This window comes from Schistocerca nitens, chromosome 1 (genome assembly GCF_023898315.1).
Source record: "Schistocerca nitens isolate TAMUIC-IGC-003100 chromosome 1, iqSchNite1.1, whole genome shotgun sequence".
Lineage (NCBI taxonomy): Eukaryota > Metazoa > Arthropoda > Insecta > Orthoptera > Acrididae > Schistocerca > Schistocerca nitens.
Genome location: NC_064614.1, coordinates 1,042,223,764 through 1,042,246,569, shown reverse-complemented (window position 1 = coordinate 1,042,246,569; position 22,806 = coordinate 1,042,223,764). Strand labels below are relative to the sequence as shown.

The following is a 22,806-nucleotide window of genomic DNA, read 5'->3' as shown; positions in this document are numbered from 1 at the left end:
AAGAGTAGAGGTAACAGAACATACTAAAAAAAAAAAGGTCATTTCAAATTATCGCGTTGAAACCACGATCAAGTCCAAATCTGAAGGCGGAGTCCTCAGTGAAGTACAACATTTAGCACTTAAGCTACAATTGTTACAGAGACAATGTACAGCTGCAACAGAACTGACTTCCTGGACAGTGTGTGGCTATTTATACAAACTGCAGATATTCCAGAATAAATGAACTTTGCAAACACAAGCTATTTCAGGAACTTCATAGACATTATTAATACTAAATAACAAATAATTTCAATCAATCAGGTTTGCACTGGTGACCCACAGTATGAGAGGCAGCAATGTTAAAGCAACACTGCACTGCAAGCACCACAGCTCATGGCATTGCTCCCTCTTCTGGAGGAACATGTATATATATCCAGTAAACTGAATCATTCCACATCATTTCAATAAAAGAATCATTGAAATGATCTATGGAACAGGTAACTAACTGGCTGACTAACTAACTTGAGCCTTGAGCAGCTTCTGGTGAAGTATCAGTGCAGCAGCAGTGCAGTAGCGAGTCGCATATTTAGCTTTCATATTTGTTTTGTAGTTTGATTCTTAATTTCTTTCCGAGTGTTTGTGCGCTTGAATATTTAATTACATAAAATCCTTGCGTATTCTCATATTTGAGAGGAGTAATATTGCTTATTGATAGCCGTTAGAGTATAAATTCACAGAGTCATTAGATATTAGCAGTAGGACGGATAGGGTGTGTGCGTGCTGTGTGCGGGCACAGGAGGAACTGGCCGCTGTTCGCGAGCAGCTGAGCATGCTGTTGGCCACGGTCAGCCGCCTTCAGGCTGATAACTCGAGGTGCACCGACAGCGGAGGGTCTGGCACGTCGCTTGAGACACCCCAGTGTGCACCTTCTAGTGTACCCGGCGCGTTGGGGCTGCCCTCACCTCAGGCTGAGTGGCGGACTGCAACACGTTTGTGTCGCTCGAGGCAGAGGGTCAATGTGGAGGCTGTCCGGCTGGCCTCGCCCATTTGTCCTGTCAGTGGGCAGGTGGCCGCTCCTTCAGCAGGGCCCGAGCAGGCACACGGGGGCAAAGGCTTGCTGGTTATTGCGAGCTGCAATGTTAGGTGGGTGATGGAGCCCCTTAGGGAAATAGCGTACAGGGCTGGAAAGAAATCCAACGTGCACTCGGTTTGTGTGCCGGGGGGCCTCATCCAAGATGTGGAGGCAGCCTTGCCTGCGGCTGTCAAGTGTACGGGGTGCAGTCGTCTGCAAGTAGTTGCTCACGTTGGCACCAATGATGCCTGTCGCTGGGGTTCTGAGACGATCCTTAGTTTGTACAGGTGGCTGGTGGATTTGGTGAAGACCACTGGCCTCGCACGCAGGGTGCAAGCAGAGCTCTCTATTTGCAGCATCGTTCCCAGAGTGGATCGGGGTCCTTTAATTTGGGGCCACAGTCTTGGCTGCAGATTTCTAGACTTGCGCTATTGGGTGGGGAATTGTAGGATGCCCCTAGATAGGTCAGGGGTGCACTACACAAAGGAAGTGGCTACTCGGGTAGCAGAGTACTTTTGGCGTGCACATGGGGGTTTTTCAGGTTAGGCAGTAGTGTGAGGTGTCCTGATGAACACTCACCAGTCGACGTGCAGGCAGGTAAATCAGGACATGCTCAGTGTAAAGACACTTCAGCTATCAAGATATTAGCAGTAAATTTTCAGTGTTTGGAATAAAGTTCCTGAATTTACTGCCCTCCAGGAAGTGTGTTGCGTGCAAATTATTCTCGGGACTGAGACCTGGCTGAATCCTGAGATAGGAAGTTCTGAAATAAGTAGTGAGGGTTGGAACGTGCATTGGAAAGACAGATTGGCCACTGTAGGAGGTGGTGTCTTCATTGCAGTTGACAAAAATAATGTGTCTACTGAGGTCGAAGTAGAGTGTGATTGTGAAGTTATCTGGATACGTTTAACAGGGCTAGGGGAAATAAAGTTAATTGTGGGGTGTTATTACCGGCTACCAGGTTCCATCGTGACAGTTCTAGAATCATTCAAAGGGAGTCAAAATTCTGTATCGCAGAAGTACCTGGATCATGCTATATTAGTCGGAGGCGACTTCAACCTACCTAGTATAGACTGGGATGTCTATGGATTCATTACAGGTGGTACAGACAAGCCATCATGTGAATTACTTTTGAACACATTATCCAAAAATTGTCTTGAGCAGCTAAATCGACAGCCAATGCGTAATGGAAATATTTTAGATCTGATAGCCACAAACAGACCAAACCTCATTGACAGTGTAAGTGTTGAGACAGGGATTAGAGATCATGATGTTGTCATTACGACTATGGTTACAAAAGTTAAAAAGTCGGTCAAGAAGGCTAGGAGAGTATTTTTACTAGAAAGAGCAGATAGGCAGTTGTTAACATCCCACTTAGTAAATGAATCGACTTCATTTACTTCCGGTATGATGGACGTGGAAGAATTATGGGCAAATTTTAAATACACTGTAAATCACGCATTTGACAAGTATGTGCCAAAAAAGTGGGTTACGCTCGGAAAAGACCCACTGTGGTTTAATAGCGCAGTTCAGAGAATGCTCAGGAAGCAAAGGCAGTTGCACTCTCGGTACAAGAAAGATCGGGAGAATGAGGACAGGCAAAAGTTAGTAGAGATTCGTGCTGCTGTAAAAAGAGTGATGCGCCAAGCATTCAGCCGTTACCACCGTCATATCTTAGCAAAAGATCTTCCTGAAAACCCAAGGAAATTCTGGTCTTACGTAAAATCGGTAAGCGGGTCGAAGGCTTCCATCCAGTCACTCACTGCTCAGTCTGGCCTGGCAAACAGAAGACAGCAGGTGAAATTTTGAATTTAGCATTTGAGAAATCTTTCACGCAGAAGGATCATACAAACATACCGCTGTTGAGTGTCGTACAGATTCCCATATGGAGGACATAGTAATAGACATCCCTGGGGATGTGAAGCAGCTGAATGGGTTGAAAATAAATAAATCACCAGGTCCTGATGCAATTCCAATTCGGTTTTACAGAGAGTACTCTACCGCGTTGGCTCCTTACTTAGCTTGCATTTATCGCGAATCTCTTGCCCAACGTAAAGTACCGAGCACCTGGAAAAAAGCGCAGGTGATGCCTGTATGTAAGAAGGGTAGAAAGATGGATCCTCAAAATTACAGACCAATATCCTTAACATCGGTTTGTTGCAGGATTCTCGAACACATTCTCAGTTCGAATATAATGAATTTCCTTGAGACAGGGAAGTTGCTGTCCATGCATCAGCACAGCTTTAGAAAGCATCGCTCCTGCGAAACGCAACTTGCCCTTTTTTCACATGATATCTTGCGAACCATGGATGTAGGGTATCAGATGGATGCCATATTCCTTGACTTCTGGAAAGCATTTGACTCAGTGCCCCACTGCAGACTCCTAAGGCACGAGCATATGGGATTGGTTTCGAAATATGTGACTGGCTCGAAGACTTCTTAAGTAATAGAACCCAGTAGGTTGTCCTCGATGGTGAGTGTTCATCGGAGGTGAGGGTATCATCTGGAGTGCCCCAGGGAAGTGTGGTAGGTCCGCTGTTGTTTTCTATCTACATAAATGATCTTATGGATAGAGTGGATAGCAGTGCGCGGCTGTTTGCTGATGATGCTTTGATGTACGGGAAGGTGTCGTCATTGAGTGACTGTAGAAGGATACAAGATGACTTGGACAGGATTTGTGATTGGTGTAAAGAATGGCAGCTAACTCTAAATATAGATAAATGTAAATTAATGCAGATGAATAGGAAAAAGAATCCTGTAATGTTTGAATATTCCATTAGTAGTGTAGCACTTGACACAGTCACGTCGATTAAATATTTGGGCGTAACATTGCAGAGTGATATGAAGTGGGACAAGCATGTAATGTTATATTGGTCTGTAATTTTGAGGATCTGTCCTTCTACCTTTCTTACTTACAGGCGTCACCTGTGCTTTTTTCCAGTCGCTCGGGACTTTATGTTGTATGTTTGTATGATCCTCCTGCATGAAAGATTTCTCAAATGCTAAATTTATAATTTCAGCTTTCGTTTTGCTGTCTTCCATTGCCAGGCCAGACTGATCAGTGAGTGACTGGATGGAAGCCTTCGACCCGCTTACCGATTTTACGTAAGACCAGAATTTCCTTGGGTTTTCAGCAAGATCTTTTGCTAAGGTATGACGGTGGTAGTGGTTGAATGCTTCACGCATCGCTCTTTTTACAGCAGCACGAATCTCTACTAACTTTTGCCTGTCCTCATTCTCCTGATCTTTCTTGTACCAAGAGTGCAACTCAACTGCCATTCCTTCCTGAGCATTCTCTGAATTGTGCTGTTAAACCACGGTGGGTCTTTTCCATCCGTGACCCACTTTTTCAGCACATACTTGTCCAATGCGTGATTTACAATGTGTTTAAAATTTGCCCATAATTCTTCCACGTCCATCGTACTGGAAGTAAATGAAGTCGATTCATTTACTAAGTGGGATGCTAACAACTGCCATCAAGAATTATCTAGGCAGTCCTTTCCTGGTCAGCCTCATCAACCTCTCATTTTGTCAGTAGCCTTTCTGCATGTTCATGCTCCTTTTATTCAATCTAGTGTGTCATAAGCGGATGTCAGTGAATAGATATTTTTTTTCGTGATTTTGTTCAGTCATCAGTAGTTGGTGCAAAAATTTTGTATGCTGTCCTTCTTCTTCACAAGGACTCTCAAAAGGTTCAGTGATGTCATCTTGCAAAATCTTCTCCAGTTCTTTCCATATTATCCGTCATTCAGTTGTAAGTGCACCTACATGATTAGTAGGTGATCCCCTGTGTTGATATCGTATTTTGCCACAGGCTGTTGTGATGCTTGAAAGAACTCCCATCCAAGAACAATATGATGTCTACATTATGTAAAATGACAAATTCAAAGGACTGCACTTCCTCATTGATAATTATTCTTGCAATACATGTTCCACTCAGCTGGACACAGTTCCCATTTGTGACCATGAGTTCTGTCGCTTTCATATCACAGAACACAATCTTCTTTAGCGGGCAACAATAAGCATTCAGCATTACAGAAAAAGAAGCCTCTGAATCTACTAGCACCTAGACTGATTGGGTATCAGCGATAACATCAGTTAAATTTCCTGTCATCGCCATATGGCATAATAGTCATTGAAAATTCGCCTTTTTCCCTGAGTTAGCACATAATCTATCCAAGGTGTCCACACTGAAGACCAGCTGATGTGTTGTCCTCCATCCTCCAATTGTCTGTTCTTCTGCAGGCACTTTACTTGGTGGAGGAGTTAAACGTTACACCTACATTGGTTCGATGCAGGGTTGTCATTTGATGGTAGCAGCTTAAGTCCAAGCTGACCAAATTCATTCTTCAGGAGATGTTCGACTGGTGCTGGAGACTAATGTCAAAGTTTGATACACCTCTTCTTCAGCATTCTCTTTTACCTTCTCATGTATAGTGTCGACTTTAATGGATGCCTACCTCTTGCACAATTGGTCCAACAGTTCTGGCTGCCTTAAAATGTTGTTTCTCTTCTCTTACAACATGGCATTCGTGGGAAGTGAGGGTATTACGGTCTTCCCCAACTGCCATAGGGATGACATTCAGGAGTTGATCATACCTCTGTCATCCAGGCCTTTTCTGTTTCATTTCCTCAATATTCTGACACCACTTGATGAACTCTTCTGCTGGAGTGAGAACCTTACCTGAAGAGCTTGGTCTGTGTCTTCTCTGACTCAGATTCTCAAATGTAAATGTGAGATTTTGTCAGCTTATTTCATAGACAGATTCATACCACTGCAAAGGGACAAAACATTCTGTGTTTATGACTGTGTTGTTCACCCATGACATTGGGCCCTGATATTTAGTTGTTCTCCTGCACTAAGTGGACTTGCAGTTGGTTGTCACCAAATGCTTTCTTCATTTCATCGGAATTTGTTCCAGTTATTCAGCTTCTCTTTGTTGTTCCCAAACCATTGCTTGGCATTATTATACTTCAATGTCATTAGTATACTTTCTAGGACACACTTTAATTGTAAAAATAAATAATCAGTATAAGTGATTTCCTTACAACATTGTTTTTGTAGATTCAATGCAAAATACAGAACATTATTATTATTATTATTACTGTTACTATTATTATGATTGTTGTTGTTACTTTCAATTAAGTTTTGAGAGTCAAGTTCTCTTTGTTCAAAATATAGTTTGTTTTAGGTTCATTGAGTTTTGTCAGTGTTGTAGTATCCCAGCTGTTGTTTGAAGAGAGTCATAAAGTTCCAATTATTACCTCAAAAGAATAAAGATGTATAATTAATTTTTTGTCATTTGGAGGTATATGTCTGCAATTCCGGCAAACATTGAAATCCCCACACCACAGCACCATACTCGCCACTAGATAAGCCAGAACAAAATGATGCAGCCCATTGAGAAAGTGGAGATGGGTGTGCAATTTTGTTTTGGATGTTGCTGTACTGGTGTGCTGCATTTCAATGTGACCCAAGTATTGGAGACATATATCTGCAAATAAACAATAAATTAATTACATAAATTTTTTTTTTGAGGTGATAATTGTAATCTCATGACTACTCCTTGCAGTATCACACTATTAGTTATTTGGAAATTATTGCTAATATTTATTGACAGTATTTTTCTATGTGTTTTTACATTTTTGTGTCTCTAAACGTTTACTCTTAATATTTTTCTGCATATACTTTATTATCACTACAGTAATAGTAATCTTCAGCCCACTCGAAATGGGAACCTCACTATCACCCAATATTATCTCTTTTTTGTCTATCGTTTTTCAGATACATTTAGGGGAAAAGATGGCTTTCCATCTCCTGGGCACTAAAATTTAACTGAAAATTAGGACTAAATGTGTGGAAAAACTGCAGAGAGACTGAAAGTAAGACAGCACATATAGTCTGTTCTGTCTCTCTGTGATTATAATCATGTTCTCAACTGAATTCTGTATTTGATACAATAAAATACAGTAGAAGTGGAACATACCATGGATTCAGATATAATGCAGTGCAAAGTATGTCTCCCAAAATAAAATATCATTTATAAATGATTTTTGCACTCTCAGTATATTTCAGAGTTTCAAATGGATGATTTTCAAGATGGAAATATCACCATGGAATTCACCAAACGACCATTGAAGGAAAGCAGGGTCTTGCAACAGTGAATCTTCTTCACAGTTTCCTGAAAGTCTACCCAAACTAATGGTAGATAAAAATTTAAATGATCATCAAGAGCATAATTGTGATGAAATGGTGCTTTATTATCTATTGCTTCCAACCAGAAATTTGGATACAAAGATAAAATCAGGAAATAAGATGGGTTTGAAAATGAATCAAGACAGAATAACAATCCTCTTTGCCACAGATAAATCACACAGTCATAAACTGACACCTCTTTGTATAGGTAAAAGTAGAAGTCAGATGTTTCAAGCATGTAAACATGTCATCATTTCAGTTCACTTACAGGCATTCAAAGAATGCTTGGATGACGTGTGACATTTTTAACAACTTCTTTCAAGAAGAGTTACTTCAATAGTAAATGCAATTGGGGAAATGTAAATGTTCTTAAAATCTGTAAACTTTAAGAATGTTGCATATTCAGGAGGCCTGGTGGCAAAGCATCAGTCCGACCACTATTAGGAACTGCTGGAACAGGTGTTCTATAGAAGAAAAAACAAGAGATGAAGGCTAAAATGACATAAATTTCAACAGCAGTGACATCCAGTCTCCATGTGATGTTCTACATTTGAACTGTTCAGTAGTCATTGACAATGAAGAGCCAATTTCGGAAATAATAGATGACAAGGATGTTATTGATGCTGTTTGAAATGAGATTAGTGAAGCAGTTGAGGATAAGTATGATAAAACTGAAGAAGAAAGTATAGATGATGTTCCCAGTACATGTCAAATATTGGACAACATAAATAAAATGATTATGTGTATGTAGCGACAAAGTGAACCAAGCCAAATTGAAATGTTGCACCTGACAAGCCTAAGCAACACACATTAAGGAAACTGTGTGAAATGCCCCACCATAGAAAGCTAACTGACTTCCATGAAGCAGTAGAGTAATGTGTAATGTAGCTTGCAGGAAGTATTGTAAATTATCATACTGTATTCGATAGTTTACTTTATATGCTGTTTCGAAACTCTTGTAATTGTTTAGTTGACGTTCAAGTGAAGTTTGTGTAATTGCTGTACTCTGGTAAGTTTCTGATATGTTGTACTTCTAATGTTCTTTAAATTTAAATACGGTTTCATACAGTATTTGTAATATAGCATTATGTGTTCATCCTAACTTTCCATGCATAATATGTCATTACACAGCTCTCTCTCAATGTACTGTGGGTACACTATAAAGCAGAAGAAGGCACGTCCCCTGACAACTGCTTTATATAGGGTTTCTACTGTGTATGTGTTTTAAAGTCTATACCATTTATAGACTCAGCCACTGGCAAGTTTCATTTTTTGCCATGTTTGTTATTCTGCTACAGCCACAGCAGGTTGTTACTGAATCTACTGTTTGAAATCTAGGACCAACTCCCAATTTTGTACAAAAGAAACCAAGTGTTTTCTATATATGAGGTGGTTATAATTAAACTTTTGCTACTTGAACCAGTGTAGATGGAAAAATATTTACCATATTGGTACCCAATTTGACAGGAATGATGTTCAGCCTGCACTGCAAGATTTGCATCATTAGTAGTGTTAGTGTCATGACTTGCTGTTAGGCACTGGTACTGCTACAGGTACAACAATATAGAGTTGGAACACAAGCATCTTGTGCATTACAGTTGCAGACAGTCAACAAGGGCTGTGACAAGGTGAGCAGTGCTTTAATTGTAAGGCTGTTTTATGAAAACAACAGCGATAGTGCTGCTGCTCTTTCCAAGTATTGACACATTACAGGAATACAGTTTTCTGTACCAGTGTTGAAAAGCGTGATTCAGAAGTTCAAATTAACTGGAAATTTGGGAATTGCTTCTGGGAGAGGCTGATGGGCAATCATGTCACAAATTGTTGAAGAAGTTACTGTTGTCATTGTGGAAACTCAGTGTGTGATCTTCAAGCAGCACACAAGCTGTGTCATCCAAGAAGTTTTGTGAACATTTGTGAAATGGTGTCTGTACAAACTTCCAGGCAGTCATGGTTGCAAATGGTCATCACCCGGAGCAACTTTTGTATCCTGGAACATAAACAATTTTGTGCAGTTAAAATTTGTTTCTTTAAATGGTTTATTCATTATTTTTTGTTCACATGTCCTTACAAATGTTTCCACAAAGTTTCATTGTCCTATAATCACTCATTCTTCATGGTGGCCCTCTGAAGTAGCAAAAGTTTAACTACAACCACCCTGTATATAACAAAATTAATGCATTTTTCTTAGTTAAAACTTTTCTTTCAGCCTTGATGATCTTCTGCGTGCTGGAATTACATTAGCAGAGAATGTTGTTGTTGTAAATAAAGAGATGTCAAATTCAGCAGAAGAAGACACTCTTGCAGACTGCAATACCATTGTAGCAGTCCAAACAATGTTCAAGTTAGTATTAATGTTAAGATTAATATATTTAAAGTAAAAGTGCTGCTCATTTGTATTATATGCTCCCATTGTAATTGCTTTTCATTCATAATGTATACCTATTCTTAATGTATATCTAATAGACACTGCATAGTGTCAGCATTTTTTATTTTATTTTATTAGAAATGAATATCAGTTCATTTCTTTGTATGAAATATTACTACTTTTACATAGCTTATGTATCACTTATATGCTCATATTAACATCTCCAAACATAGAGCTTGTTGTTATCATTTTACTTTGTATTTGGTGATAACTGTTTGTACAACTGTCATTCTAAGTTACCTGTTCTGCACATGAACTTCCTTGCATTGACTGTATATTGGAGATATCTTGATAGAGACGCTTTAAGTTGCTTTAGCAATTAGGCTTACTTTTTTGGAGAAGGCACTCAGAATGTAGCCTGTCATAAGAATAATACATGTTCTCAATTATTTGTATATTGTTATAAAAGCCAAGTTTAGAAACATTACTAGCAAAAATTTCAGAAAACTTTTCAGTGACATGATTTACAGTCAAATGAATTGAGCAACATGACACTGTAGACTTTGAAAACACACTGTTCATCCTTGGCATCACTTCAGTTTGAAAACAAGTGTGTGTGTGTGTGTGTGTGTGTGTGTGTGTGTGTGTGTGTGTCCCCTTTTTTATGTTAGAAAGAGATAGAAGTGTTATTAGATTGATTTCCTGTGATGGAAGAAGTGGGGACCTGTTGTTGCATATTTCCTCTTTAAATATGAGTGATGATTGGCAGTCATTCATAAAGGGTATAAATAGAGAAGTTGGCTATAGGCTTTCACCATCCATGCTGCCAGTTATTAAAGCCCAGCAGGTCACACTGACAATTAGAGATGCAAGTGTTAATGGCAAAAAATTGCTGGTACACACCTGATGTCTTGCATGAGTAAAATGTCACTCAGAGAATTTGTATACTATTCTCGAATGTCTACCAGTCGTCAAGTGAGGCAATAGGCAACAGCAGACTACACTCTGTCCACAAGACAGAACCATTCCTTCTACCATAGGAAATCAATCAGATCAAAAGTGTTGGTGGGTTTTTCCCATTAGAGGGCTCATGATGAAATGAAAGTTGTTTCTTATCAAACGGTACAGGAATATCCAAAAACAACTTTTTTTCAACTTACTCTGGCCAAGGAAGCCTGCTCATTTATACAATTAATACAGTTTGTTGCTATAAGATCTTCAATAAGTGAAATATACTAACAGGAAGTGATAAATTCCATCAAATTGTAAGTTTTTGGAGACTGTTTTAACAAGAACTTGAATTGAAGAAATCAATTATAGTTCAGTTGCAGGAATAATTAGCAGTTTTGTAGTCACAGAACTTAGTGAGCTAATGTTTGTTACATATTTTCGCTCATTTATGTCTTACAGAATAATAATTTGGGGCTACTGTTAAAAAGTATTTATAGGATACTAGAAACTAATGGAAATATCTATGCGGTCTGCACCCTTGCATCTTTCAGTCATATGACAAAATTAATTGTAACAGTCTATTCTAGTTTGAGATAACAGTAATACTTACAAAAAATATACAGAAGAAATATGCAGTTCACTATCATCTAATGAATCTAACTTTACCTTATAAGGATAAGTCGTCACATAGCTGAGGCACTGAATTGTTGATATACACTTAACAAGTCTGGAAAAATTACCAAGCTTTCATGTGATGTCCTCCTCCAGAGCTAATTAGTTCAGAATTAATATACACTCACATTCATACCCACATGCAAATATACATAAAAAGTCATTTTCTCACAGTTGGGTGACCTGTGGGCAGCACGTCTGTAGTGAAAAGCAGTTCCTTGCCTTGTGTGCTAAAGGTTTTACTATGGCCTTCATAGACAGTCCTTACCATCCAAAGCTAGTCCATCAATAGATCTGTTCTGTATCTGCATGTGCCCCAAATCCTCCAACCAGTCCCATGAACCAGCTGCATAGGTGTAGCTCAGTCCTCCGCACCTGTTTCAGCTACTTATTATCATTAATTTATTTTATTTATTTATTTTATTAATTTCCTAATGGGTTCTTTCTATTTCCTAATGGGTTCTTCTGTGGGTGGTTCTGGATTTGAGGGGATGAGGAAGTGGCTTAGCTATTTCCTAATAGCCACTATTTCCTAATAGCTATTAGGAAATAGCTAGAGCCACTTCCTCATCCCCTCAAATCCAGTACCTCCCACAGAAGAACCCCAAAAGTGCTCCACTTGTGACAGGATACTTTCCGGGACTGGATCAGACTCTGAATGTGGCTCTTCAACAGGGATACGACTTCCTCAAATTCTGCCCTGAAATGAGATCCATGCTTCATTAAATCCTCCCCACTCCACCAAGAGTGTCTTTCTGCCATCCACCTAACCTTCGTAACCTCTTGGTTCATCCCTATGAAATCCCCAAACCACCTGCCCTACCCTCTGGCTCCTACCCTTGTAACCACCCCGGGTGTAAGACCTGTCCCATGCACTCTCCCACCACCACCTACTCCAGTTCTGTAACTCGGAAGGTGTACACGATCAAGGGCAGAGCCATGTGTGAAAGCACCCATGTGATTTACCAACTGACATGCCTACACTGTGAAGCCTTCTATGTGGGAATGACCAGCAACAAACTGTCCATTCACACGAACGGACACAGGCAGACAGTGTTTGTTGGTAATGAGGATCACCCTGTGGCTAAACATGTCTTGGTGCACGGCCAGCACATCTTGGCGCAGTGTTACACCGTCCAGTTTATCTGGATACTTCCCACTGACACCAACCTATCAGAACTCCGGAGATGGGAACTTGCCCTTCAATATATTCTCTCTTCCCGTTAGCCACCAGGCCTCAACCTCCGCTAATTTCAAGTTGCCGCCACTTGTACCTCACCTGTCATTCAACAACATCTTTGCCTCTGTACTTCCACCTCGACTGACATCTCTGCCTAACCTCTTTGCATTTACATATGTCTGCCTGTGTCTGTATATGTGCAGATGGGTATGTGTGTGTGTGCTAGTGTATACCTGTCCTTTTTTCCCCCTAAGGTAAGTCTTTCCGCTCCCGGGATTGGAATGACACCTTACCTTCTCCCTTAAAACCCACATCCTTTCGTCTTTCCCTCTCCTTCCCTCTTTCCTGATGAAGCAACCTTGGGTTGTGAAAGCTTGAAATTTGTGTGTTTTTTGGTGTGTTTTTTATTGTCTCTATCAACATACCAAACGAGAAAGTAATGGTATTTTGATACACACAATAATATATATATATATATATGTGTGTGTGTGTGTGTGTGTGTGTGAGAGAGAGAGAGAGAGAGAGAGAAAGAGAGAGAGAGAGAGAGAGAGAGGTTCAGCACAAAAGTCCTAAGTCTGATCATTACCGCGCATATGCATGAGTATTATCTTATTTAGCATGTGACTAAAACACACAATATACTTAAACAATGGATATCCAGGATGGAATGTAACAATATTATGAGAATGAAAGTTGCTCCTCACCATATAGCGGAGAAGCCGAATCGCAGTTAGGCACAACACAAGGACTCTCATAATTAAAGCTTTCAGTCATTGAGGCCTTTGTCAACAATACACACACACACACACACACACACACACACACACGTAAACACAACTCTCACACACACGACTGCAGCATGAGGCAACTGAAACCACACGGTGAGCAATAGCACCAGTGCATGATGGGAGTGGTGACTGGGTGGGGGTAATGAGGAGTTTGGGATTCATTGGGGGAGGGATAGTATGGTGTGGTTGGCAGACAGTGAAGTGCTGCAGGTTAGGCGGAGGGCAGAGAAGAGATGGGGTAGGGGGCAGGGAGTAGGGGAAAAGGAGAAAAATAAAAGGTCTGGGTGTGGTGGTGGAATGCTGACTGTGTAGTGATGGAATGGGAACAGGGAAGGTGCTGGATGGGTGAGGACAGTGACTAACAAAGATTGAGGCCAGGAGGGAGGGTTACAGGAATGGGGCTGTATTGCAGGGAAAGTTACCACCTGCGAAATTGAGAAAAGCTGGTGGTTGGTGGGAAGGATCTTTATGGCACAGACCTTGAAGCAGTCATTGAAATGAAGGATATCATGTATGGCAGTGTTTTCAGCAACAAGGTGGTCCACTTGTTTCTTGGCCACAATTTGTCAGTGGCCGTTATTGCGGACAGACAGCATGTTAGTGTCATGCCTACATAGAATGCAGCACAGTGGTTGCAGCTTAGCTTGTAGACCACATGACTGGTTTCACAGGTAGCCCTGCCTTTTATCAGATAGGTGATGTTAGTGACTGGACTGGAGTAGGTGGTGGGAGGATGTATGGGACAGGTCTTGCAGCTAGCTCTATTACAGGGGTATCAGCCATGAGGCAAGGGATTGGGAGCTGAGGTTGTGTAAGGATGGACAAGTATATTGTGTAGGTATATCCTTCATTTCAATTACTGCTACACAGCCTGTGCCATATGAATCTGTCCCACCAACACCAGCTTTTCTGAACTGCACAGATGGTAATGTTCCCTGCAAAACATCCTTCATTTCTGTAACACTCCTGCCCTCAACCTTCGTTAGTCATTGTCCACACTCTTCCAACCCCTTCCTTGTCCCCATTCCAGCACTACACAGCTGTCATTCCACCACCACACCCAGCCTTTTTACTTCTCTCCTTTCCTGATCCCCCCCCCCCCTCTGCCACCTCTCACCTGCCTTCCATCTAACCTGCAGCACTTCACTGTCCACCACCACCACCATACTATCCCTCCCCGTCCATGCCCCATCACCCTCCATACCCCCACCCAGTCGCCACTCCCATCATGCACTGGTGCTGCTGCTCACAGTGTGGTTTCAGTTGACTGAGACTGAGACTGCAGTCATGTGTGTGAGTTGTGTATGATTGTGTGTGTGTGTGTGTGTGTGTGTGTGTGTGTGTGTGTGTGTGTGTGTGCATTGTTGACAAAGGCCTTAATGGCCGAAAACTTTAATTGTGAGAGTCCTTTTGTTGTGCCTATCTGCGAATCAGCATCTCCGCTATATGGTGAGTAGCAACTTTCCTACTTATATGTACTTATATATAGTAAAAATGAGAAAAATTAACTTGACAATATTTCATTACAGAATGCCCAGTTCTTCAATCTAATGCAAAGCCTCTGGTGTTGCTAGCAAGAAATCTTCTTCACTACCATAATATGTTCAAATCTGACAGTTGCTGACAATTGGGCATATATACGGGTGTGTAGTTCTTCAATGACAGTCCCAAAATGCCAGCTTGTTCCACTTGCAGAATGCATCTTTGCACCTGCTGTAGCATGTTTGGATTTGATTCAGGTCTTGCGTGGTATGCAAGATCCACTTAGCGTGTGAATGGATAAGCGGGCACACATCTGTTACTGCTTCCCACTGACCTACCCATTCTTCAAGAGGTTTAAAACCTCTGGCATGTCAGAAGCATCATGCAGAGCAGATGTTGTGATTGTAGCCTTTCAAGATTTGAAATTGGCAGATCAATGTGCTTGGGAAGCTTAGGATTCCTGGAGGATTTATTTCATTCCCTCATCATAGCAGTATATCAGCACAAATGAAGTGGCATAATACCTGTCAACAGTAGAAGCCAATGAATTGGGCTAGAACTGATAGTACCATATGTTATGCACATGGTAGTATTCATCTGGATGTCAATAAGCTTTGTATGTTGACCGTTCATCCAGACAAGTGCTCAGTATTCAACACAGACTACACCAGACCCAAGGTCAAAAAGCACAGGGTTATTGCTGAGGATCCATAGGTAGTTCAACATAACTTATACAAGATACTGTTAAGAGTTTTATGTTTCTGTGCTGGGTTCAGAAGGTTTTGCTTGAAAGTTTAGTATTCACTCCAAGAAGATGCCTAGATATTTTAGGTTTCAGTTATGACAAAGAACTCTGCCTCTGTAACTTATGTTCAGTTTCATGTTCAGCATATGGTTATTCTGATGGAAGCAGCAGTAATGGCGAGAGAATTACCCCCAGGTAATCTGTTGTTCAGCTTCCTCGCCCTGTTTATCTTGCTTCCAGTGATGACATGGGACTTCTGATCTAACGTGTTGTTAACAGGTAGTGCCAACATTCTACAGTGCGTAACTTGAAGAAGTTTATAGAATAGGACCTACGCATTGTCGAAGGCAGTAGTAAAATCAACAAACATTGTGGATACTTTTAGCTTCATTTGGATACCTGTCTCTGTCAAGAAAGTAAGAGACTTCATCACAGCAGCTGTGCTCTGGTCTGAAGCCTACTTGATCAATTGGAATATTCTCCAGTATAGCACTGTTTATTTTATAAAAAATGGACAGAAGCAATTGAAAATATGGACTGTATGTATTACTAACATTACACTGTGTAAAAAGTAAAATTACACTCCTGGATGTGGAATTTCTAATACAGCTGATAGACATGTTTCAAAATAAATAGACAGTGCTCATAGCTTTCAGAACACCCAGATCCACCGTCACATTAGAAAGAAAGAAATTGGGGATCTCAGATGATGGTGGAAGATCACTCAATAGATGAAGAGGGACATCCCACTGTCTGAGAAGGAATGTAAGCAAAGATGTACCGCCATGGAAAGTAGATGCTCCTTCTGCTTTCTAAAGGTTTTTATTTCATATAAATGAAAAATGCAATGCATTTCTTAAAAATTGGGTTAAGAAATGTTATGCAATCTTTTCAAGGATAAAATTCCTCTTCATAAGGTAGACCACCTGGCTGGTAATGCTAAACATGAATGTGATGATCAAATGCATTGACATACTCAGACCCATTACCTTAAACCAAATTTCTATCTTTTGTTTACTCATTCATACATTCATTCATTTGTCATGCTTTTTAGATAGCATTATGAAGAAGAACTACCAAGGATGTGGAATGAGTGAAGGTATACATTAATAATGAGGAAGGAATTGTTAAAAACTTTATTGATAATTAAGCAATGGAAAATCCAGGATGGAATGTAACAATATTATGAAAAGGAAAGTTGCTACCTAGCATATAGTGGAGATGCTGAGTTGCAGATGTGGTTTTAGAGTGGTTTCAGTTGCCTGAGACTGTAGTTTTGTGTGTGTGTGTGTGTGTGTGTGTGTGTGTGTGTGTGTGTGTGTGTATTGTTGACGAAGGCCTTAATGGACAAAAGCTTTAATTGTGAGAGTCTTTTTGTTGTGCCTATCTGCGACTCAGCATCTCCACTACATGGTGAGTAGCAAATTTATTTTTCATAGTATTGTTATTGATAAATAACTATCATTAAACTGCTGCAAACTATTTGCATGTTCTTGTGCTAAGCTTAACGCACTAAAATTAACGTGAAAGCTGCTCCTTTTTTAAAAGTGGCTGCTTCATTTATTATACTAAATGTCAGTTGTTGGTGTCCTTTTAATTGATTTAAAAAAAGCAGTGATTCATTCCAATTATAATAACTTTGGCCTTCTGAAACTTCCCTGCCATATTTTGTTAAACAGAATCTCATGACGGCATGAAAATTAGTTATGGTTGGAGTCAGAAGACTGAATTAATATTTATCTACCAGACACCTAAATTACTTTTGACTGAAGAGACAGTTATGTGTCAGTCTTTCACGAAAATTATTCTTTGTTGTTTACAACACTTAAAGCTGTAAAGTGTAAGGTGTAAAGTGAACTGAATATCACAAAAAGTTCATATTTTATTTACTATTTTCTATGTTTATTTTTTTTTTTTCAAAATTCAGGGGAAAAACAGATAAATAAATTGAGCCATTCAGTTTCTCTGTGATGAGCATGTAAATTTTTGTGTTGTAAGTTATTGGATCCTATGTAAAAGTTGATCTAGACTAATATTTTTGTTTCATTTTGTTTTGTTTCAGATTTTTTCCTAGCATCAAAAGTATCACCGAGCTTTCCCAATCTTCAAACATGAGGTTCATGCAGTTTCGGGCCCATGATAAATATGCCCTTCATCTCTCCAAAATGGAAAAGGTATTGGCCTTTGGTTCCCAGCTCTACAGTCCAGATGATGGTCCTGAAGGGGGGCTTGTGCTGGTAACCCTCTTGTTTACATGTTTCATTTAACACAAACTGACTTGCATTTATAGGTAGCTCATTAGCTACATGATGCATGAGAAAAAAAAAACATTTGCATACATTTTTAGAGATTTAGTTCAGAGTGTTCTCGTACAAACTTTGCATTTCATGGGATATGAGTCACTGCCATTCCTCGAGCATTACCTTGAGAATAGCTCCCAAAAGCAAACTTCACTTTATTTTACATGTGTGGTGACCATAAGTATGTGTGAATATTAAGAACACTCCCAAAAACATAATATAATAAATTTCAGAATACCTCCAAATTAAACATCTGAAATGAATCTTTATCAATTGTTTGAAATGAGAAAAGACATCCTCAAGGCCACCAAAACAGGAATCTCTGGAGCAGAATTGATGCATGCACAAATTTGAGAACATTGTTCATCCCAGTTGATGCAATTTTTAATAATACCTTTAGAAGAAAAGAAAATATAAGAAATAAAGTAATTGACTGAAATCGTGCGTTGTCCAAACCATGAATCAGGAGACACACAATCGTTCCCAAACAATGAAGAAATAATAATGTGCCAATACATAGAATTCAGATATCTGTTGTTAATAAATAGATTGTAGGTGACAGAAAAACTTGAAAGAAACAGTAGAGTTCAAATGGGGAAAATCCTGCACAGGTAGGAAAAGAGAGTGATGATCAGTGAAATTAAAAGACAACATAATACTGGTACATTTAAAAAACTAAATGGAATAAAATGAAGAAAATGTTGAAATTGTGATGTATAAGGGGTCATAGATTGGGAATGCAGAATGTGAGTAGCAAAGAAATCTTTGGAATAGAATGGAGAAACCAAAGAGAGAGGTTCTTGCATTGAATAAATAGATACTGGTACCAAGAGCCAACGATGTGTTACAGTAATAATAACAAGCTCCAGGTTTCAGAAGCAATGGTTGCAGGACGGGGAGTTTAAAATAATCTGAATAGTGTGTGAAGACTCAGTGTAGGATTTATGTTGTTATCATTTTAGACAGTTTGTCTGTGTGTGTTTGCCCTGAGCGACATATTGATAATAGTTGTAGTAATATAAATTTACATGTCAGAGCTGTAATGCTTGTTCATGTTTTGGTGGCAGGTAACAAGATGTTCTTCTATAAACATAACTTTAGATTAAAAAATGCAAAATTATTCTTTTACATTTAAATCTATTTCTTTAGTCAGTTTCATAAAATTAAAAATTTGGAATATAGTGCTCAGTGATGGACAGAGAAAAATAAAATAATTACTGTTAATTAAAAAGGTATAAAAATCTTCCAGAGAATAAAAGCAGCATAAAAAAATCATTATGGACAAGCACAAATAGGAATTTGCAGACAAGGAAAAATTTGAGTAAGAGTTCTAATTCAGAAATGAAAAAGAAGAAAACAAGATGGCAGGTAATACGGTAATGCCTAAGACTCCAAATTTAACACAACAACAATATTGACAATCACTACTGAAAAGAAAATATTCCAAATAAATGCCATTCTGTATTTAAAGATGAGTTTTTTGCAAACAATTTAAGAAACAGAATTAGTTAGCCACAGTGTCACAGCATTCTTATGAAATTGAAGATGATGTATTCAGGGTAACTTGCATGATTACTTTCATCGGGTAAAACATACTGCTTCATAGCCAAGAATTATTCTCATATCATGGATAGCCATTCTTTTAGTTGTAATCTATTCCCTGTCCAACTATATCTACAGCAACATCCATACTATACAAGCCACTGGACACTGCATGGCAGAGGGTACTTTGTACCATCTGTTCCACTCATTCCACTCACAAAAAATATAGGGAAGAAACTGATGGCTTATGTGTCTCTCTAGGAGTCCTCATTTCTCTTATTTTATCCACACAGGAGAGGACTATTGAAGGTAATAAAATCACTCTGCGGTCCGTCACAAACACTGATACACTAAACTTTCTCAACAGCATTTTTTCATGAAAAGATCATCTTGCTTCCAAGGATCCCCATCTAAACTCACAGGGGATTTACCATATTTACCTGATTACAAGAAAATGTGTTTATAAAACTCATCATTCAAAAAATACAGGGTCCTCTCCCATTTGCAGAATAAACAATAGTAATTTTTTACATTTTTTAACAGATTAATATAGGGTTCATCTTACATTTACATATGAATCTTTGGCAGTGGAGTCACATGTGGATTTATTTTGAAGAAATCAGAAGGGTTGTAGATGGGACAGTGATTCATGCTTGGCTTGGCTAGGACAAATGTGGGGAGGAGAGTGTTGTGCGGCCATGCTGCTAACCTTCACAGCGACATCTACCACATTTAAACTGTAGTTGCATGAATTCATTTCTGGTCAGAACTCAATGGACTTTAAAGGACAGATTCTCAACAATAGCATACATTTCTACAGGAAATGGTCAAAGTCTAGTTAGGGGTCAGTAGCATACTTGTGTGTTTCATGCACAATGTTGTTTATGCTCACCATGGGCTATGGTGGGAATGAAAGGAAATGTGTCAACTGCTTGTTCTATATTCTCTATGTGGTTGGTGAGAGAGCAGCAGGTAGACAACATATTTGAGAGCAAGAGACAAAGGAATACTGTCATATTTTTACATCAATATAAGTATAAAATGTGCTATTAATTTGGAAAAAACAGCTATGTTCTCAGATCTCACTATAACCACAACCTTGTAAACTGCAACGTATTTTGAAGAAACAGACAAATACTTGTGATAACCTATATTATAAATTCCATTTGTGACATTCGCCTGCTTTATTTCTTCGCTCATGGTCCTCGGTGCCGACGTACTGCATTGTTATACTAGCTGAAAAATGGGCAGTGGAACTTCAACACTGACAGTTGTAAATGATGTAGCTGACAGTTGCACAGTTGTGTTTCACAGTTCTTTACTTTCGCTGTTCGCAACCCCCCCTCCCCCCATATTACACAGTTATATGACCAGTTCACTGTTGGTAAATTATAAGCCTTGTTAACAACTTACAAGCAAACATCAGCATATCGCTACAATAGTTTGCTATTGAACATCTATAAGCAGTAAATACCTAACCAAACATAGCGTGTAGGCTTTCACGGCTGGTGTCTTCAGTAATTAAAACTTCCGGGCTAAGAGGCCTTGGTCCAATAGTAGAAATACTTCTCCCTGACGTTTCGTTGCCAGCTGCGGGCAACATCATCTGAGGTGAGTCTACGACTGGCTGCTAGGCCGTGGAGGTCCTGTTTATGTAGAGGGCGCCACCACTCGTCACGTGTTGACAACACGTGATGAGTGGTGGCGCCCTCTACACGCTCTATATAAACAGGACCTCCACGGCCTAGCAGCCAGTCGTAGACTCACCTCAGATGATGTTGCCCGCAGCTGGCAATGAAACGTCAGGGAGAAGTATTTTTACTATTGGACCACGGCCTCTTAGCCCAGAAGTTTTAATTACTGACCTAACCAAACAGTTCACAATTCTTACAGAATAATAAGGTATATATGACACAGACACTGTCATTGTTTTAACACATGACCTACTTGTGTTACACTAATTCCACTGTTAAGTTAATGCATTATTGTTACTGATACAGACTTCCCGTCTGAAAATTGGCTGCGTACAGACTGTCTCGGGACCAAAGGTTGAGCCCTTATATATCCTTACAGTAATAAGCACTGAAACTATACATTGTTTGATGTTTAATTTACAGAAGTTACAATTAAAACATAACTCATTCAATGAACTGAATACATCAAAAAATTTTCCCTCTTTAACAGTTCCTTCTATCACAAAGGTCAGACTGCAGTATTTGTTTAAATAATGCAATTAACAGATATAGTTATGCAAACAATACTTTTGACTAACTTGGTAATTATTTTGGAATTAATTAAGATCTGGCTTTGCTAATATGTTTTCGAATAGAGCCAAATAAATACTTTAAGACTTCTAGTAGTTCTTCTTCCAAATGTTCGTAATTAGTATAGAATTTATATTTGTTTATAAGTCAACAATAGCATTTAAATCAGGAAACAGTTACTGATTTCACCCTATAACAAAAGATATTAACTAGGAATAGTCAAATTAAATTAGGAAATTGATTACATACACAAAACTAAGCACAAAATTAGATCTGGTGCTAATTTCTTAAGACTGAGGACAAACCTTTCTCTTTTATGGCATTGCACATTGTCCACATGCATGTTAAAGGTAATTATTCAAAAATGAAAAAATGAAATTAAGGAGGCAGTTGGCAAAACAAGAGAGGAAGTAAAGATATCCCAGCTTCCTTTGTCACATTACCCCCTCATTGGATTGACCAGATAGATAGCTAACTGGGCAATGCAATGACCACAAGTGACCCCAGAAAGTGGGCTTGACATTCTACACACAAAATAATATTGCATAAGAAATCTCCTTATCAAAAAGTACAGTACATATGTTTTTCAAATTTCTACTTATGTGAACTGGCCTTGTGAAAATCCCCATACAAAATATTTACATATAGTGTATTGTCCAATGGCACAAAATAGCCACAAGTTAAATTTGTAATAAAAGCTAGACATTTTCATCGTAAGTGATGTCCTTTTTGGGTAAACAAAGATTACATTCTAAGATACAAATCACTTTATACAAGTCTTTGCCCTGCTTCAATGAATAAATGATGATGGGTTGGAAAAAGTTAAATTGCACTGCACCTTGTGGTTCATTTTCAGACAAAAATTTCACTTTTTCAATGTTTAGTATTTTGCACAAGCACTTTCACTCTTTTAATGATTTGCACCAATGACCGTAGCAGTTTTGTGCCCTAAAGCCATTACAATACTCTTTAATGAGCTTTAACACATTTTTTCACCAAGTCATCCACACCTTCATCAATAGGTCCAAGTGGCAGTTAGTACAGAAATGCACAGCTATCCATTCCCTTTGGGTTGGTTCTCCTCCGCCACAGTACATGAGAAAATTAGACAAAATACCCTTTTTTGGTACACTGACTTTTACTTCTAAGTATAAGGGAAAAATGTTTTACACTAATGGCAAATAGTCATTACTTCATAAATAAATATATTACACAGTTCTCATAACATCACAATAATTAGCCCTAAAATTGACTATAGTATTAAAGG

General features: G+C 39.1%; 1 protein-coding gene across 1 annotated transcript in view; it reads left to right on the top strand.

Annotated features, from left to right (window-relative positions):
• Positions 1–22,806, top strand: part of LOC126238016 (potassium channel subfamily T member 2) — a 1,051,128-nt gene that overhangs the window by 953,784 nt on the left and 74,538 nt on the right. The window contains exons 19-20 of the mRNA XM_049947763.1: positions 9,457–9,591; positions 17,496–17,670. Coding sequence (XP_049803720.1) covers positions 9,457–9,591; positions 17,496–17,670 — 310 coding nt within the window. The remainder of the gene's footprint in view (positions 1–9,456; positions 9,592–17,495; positions 17,671–22,806) is intronic.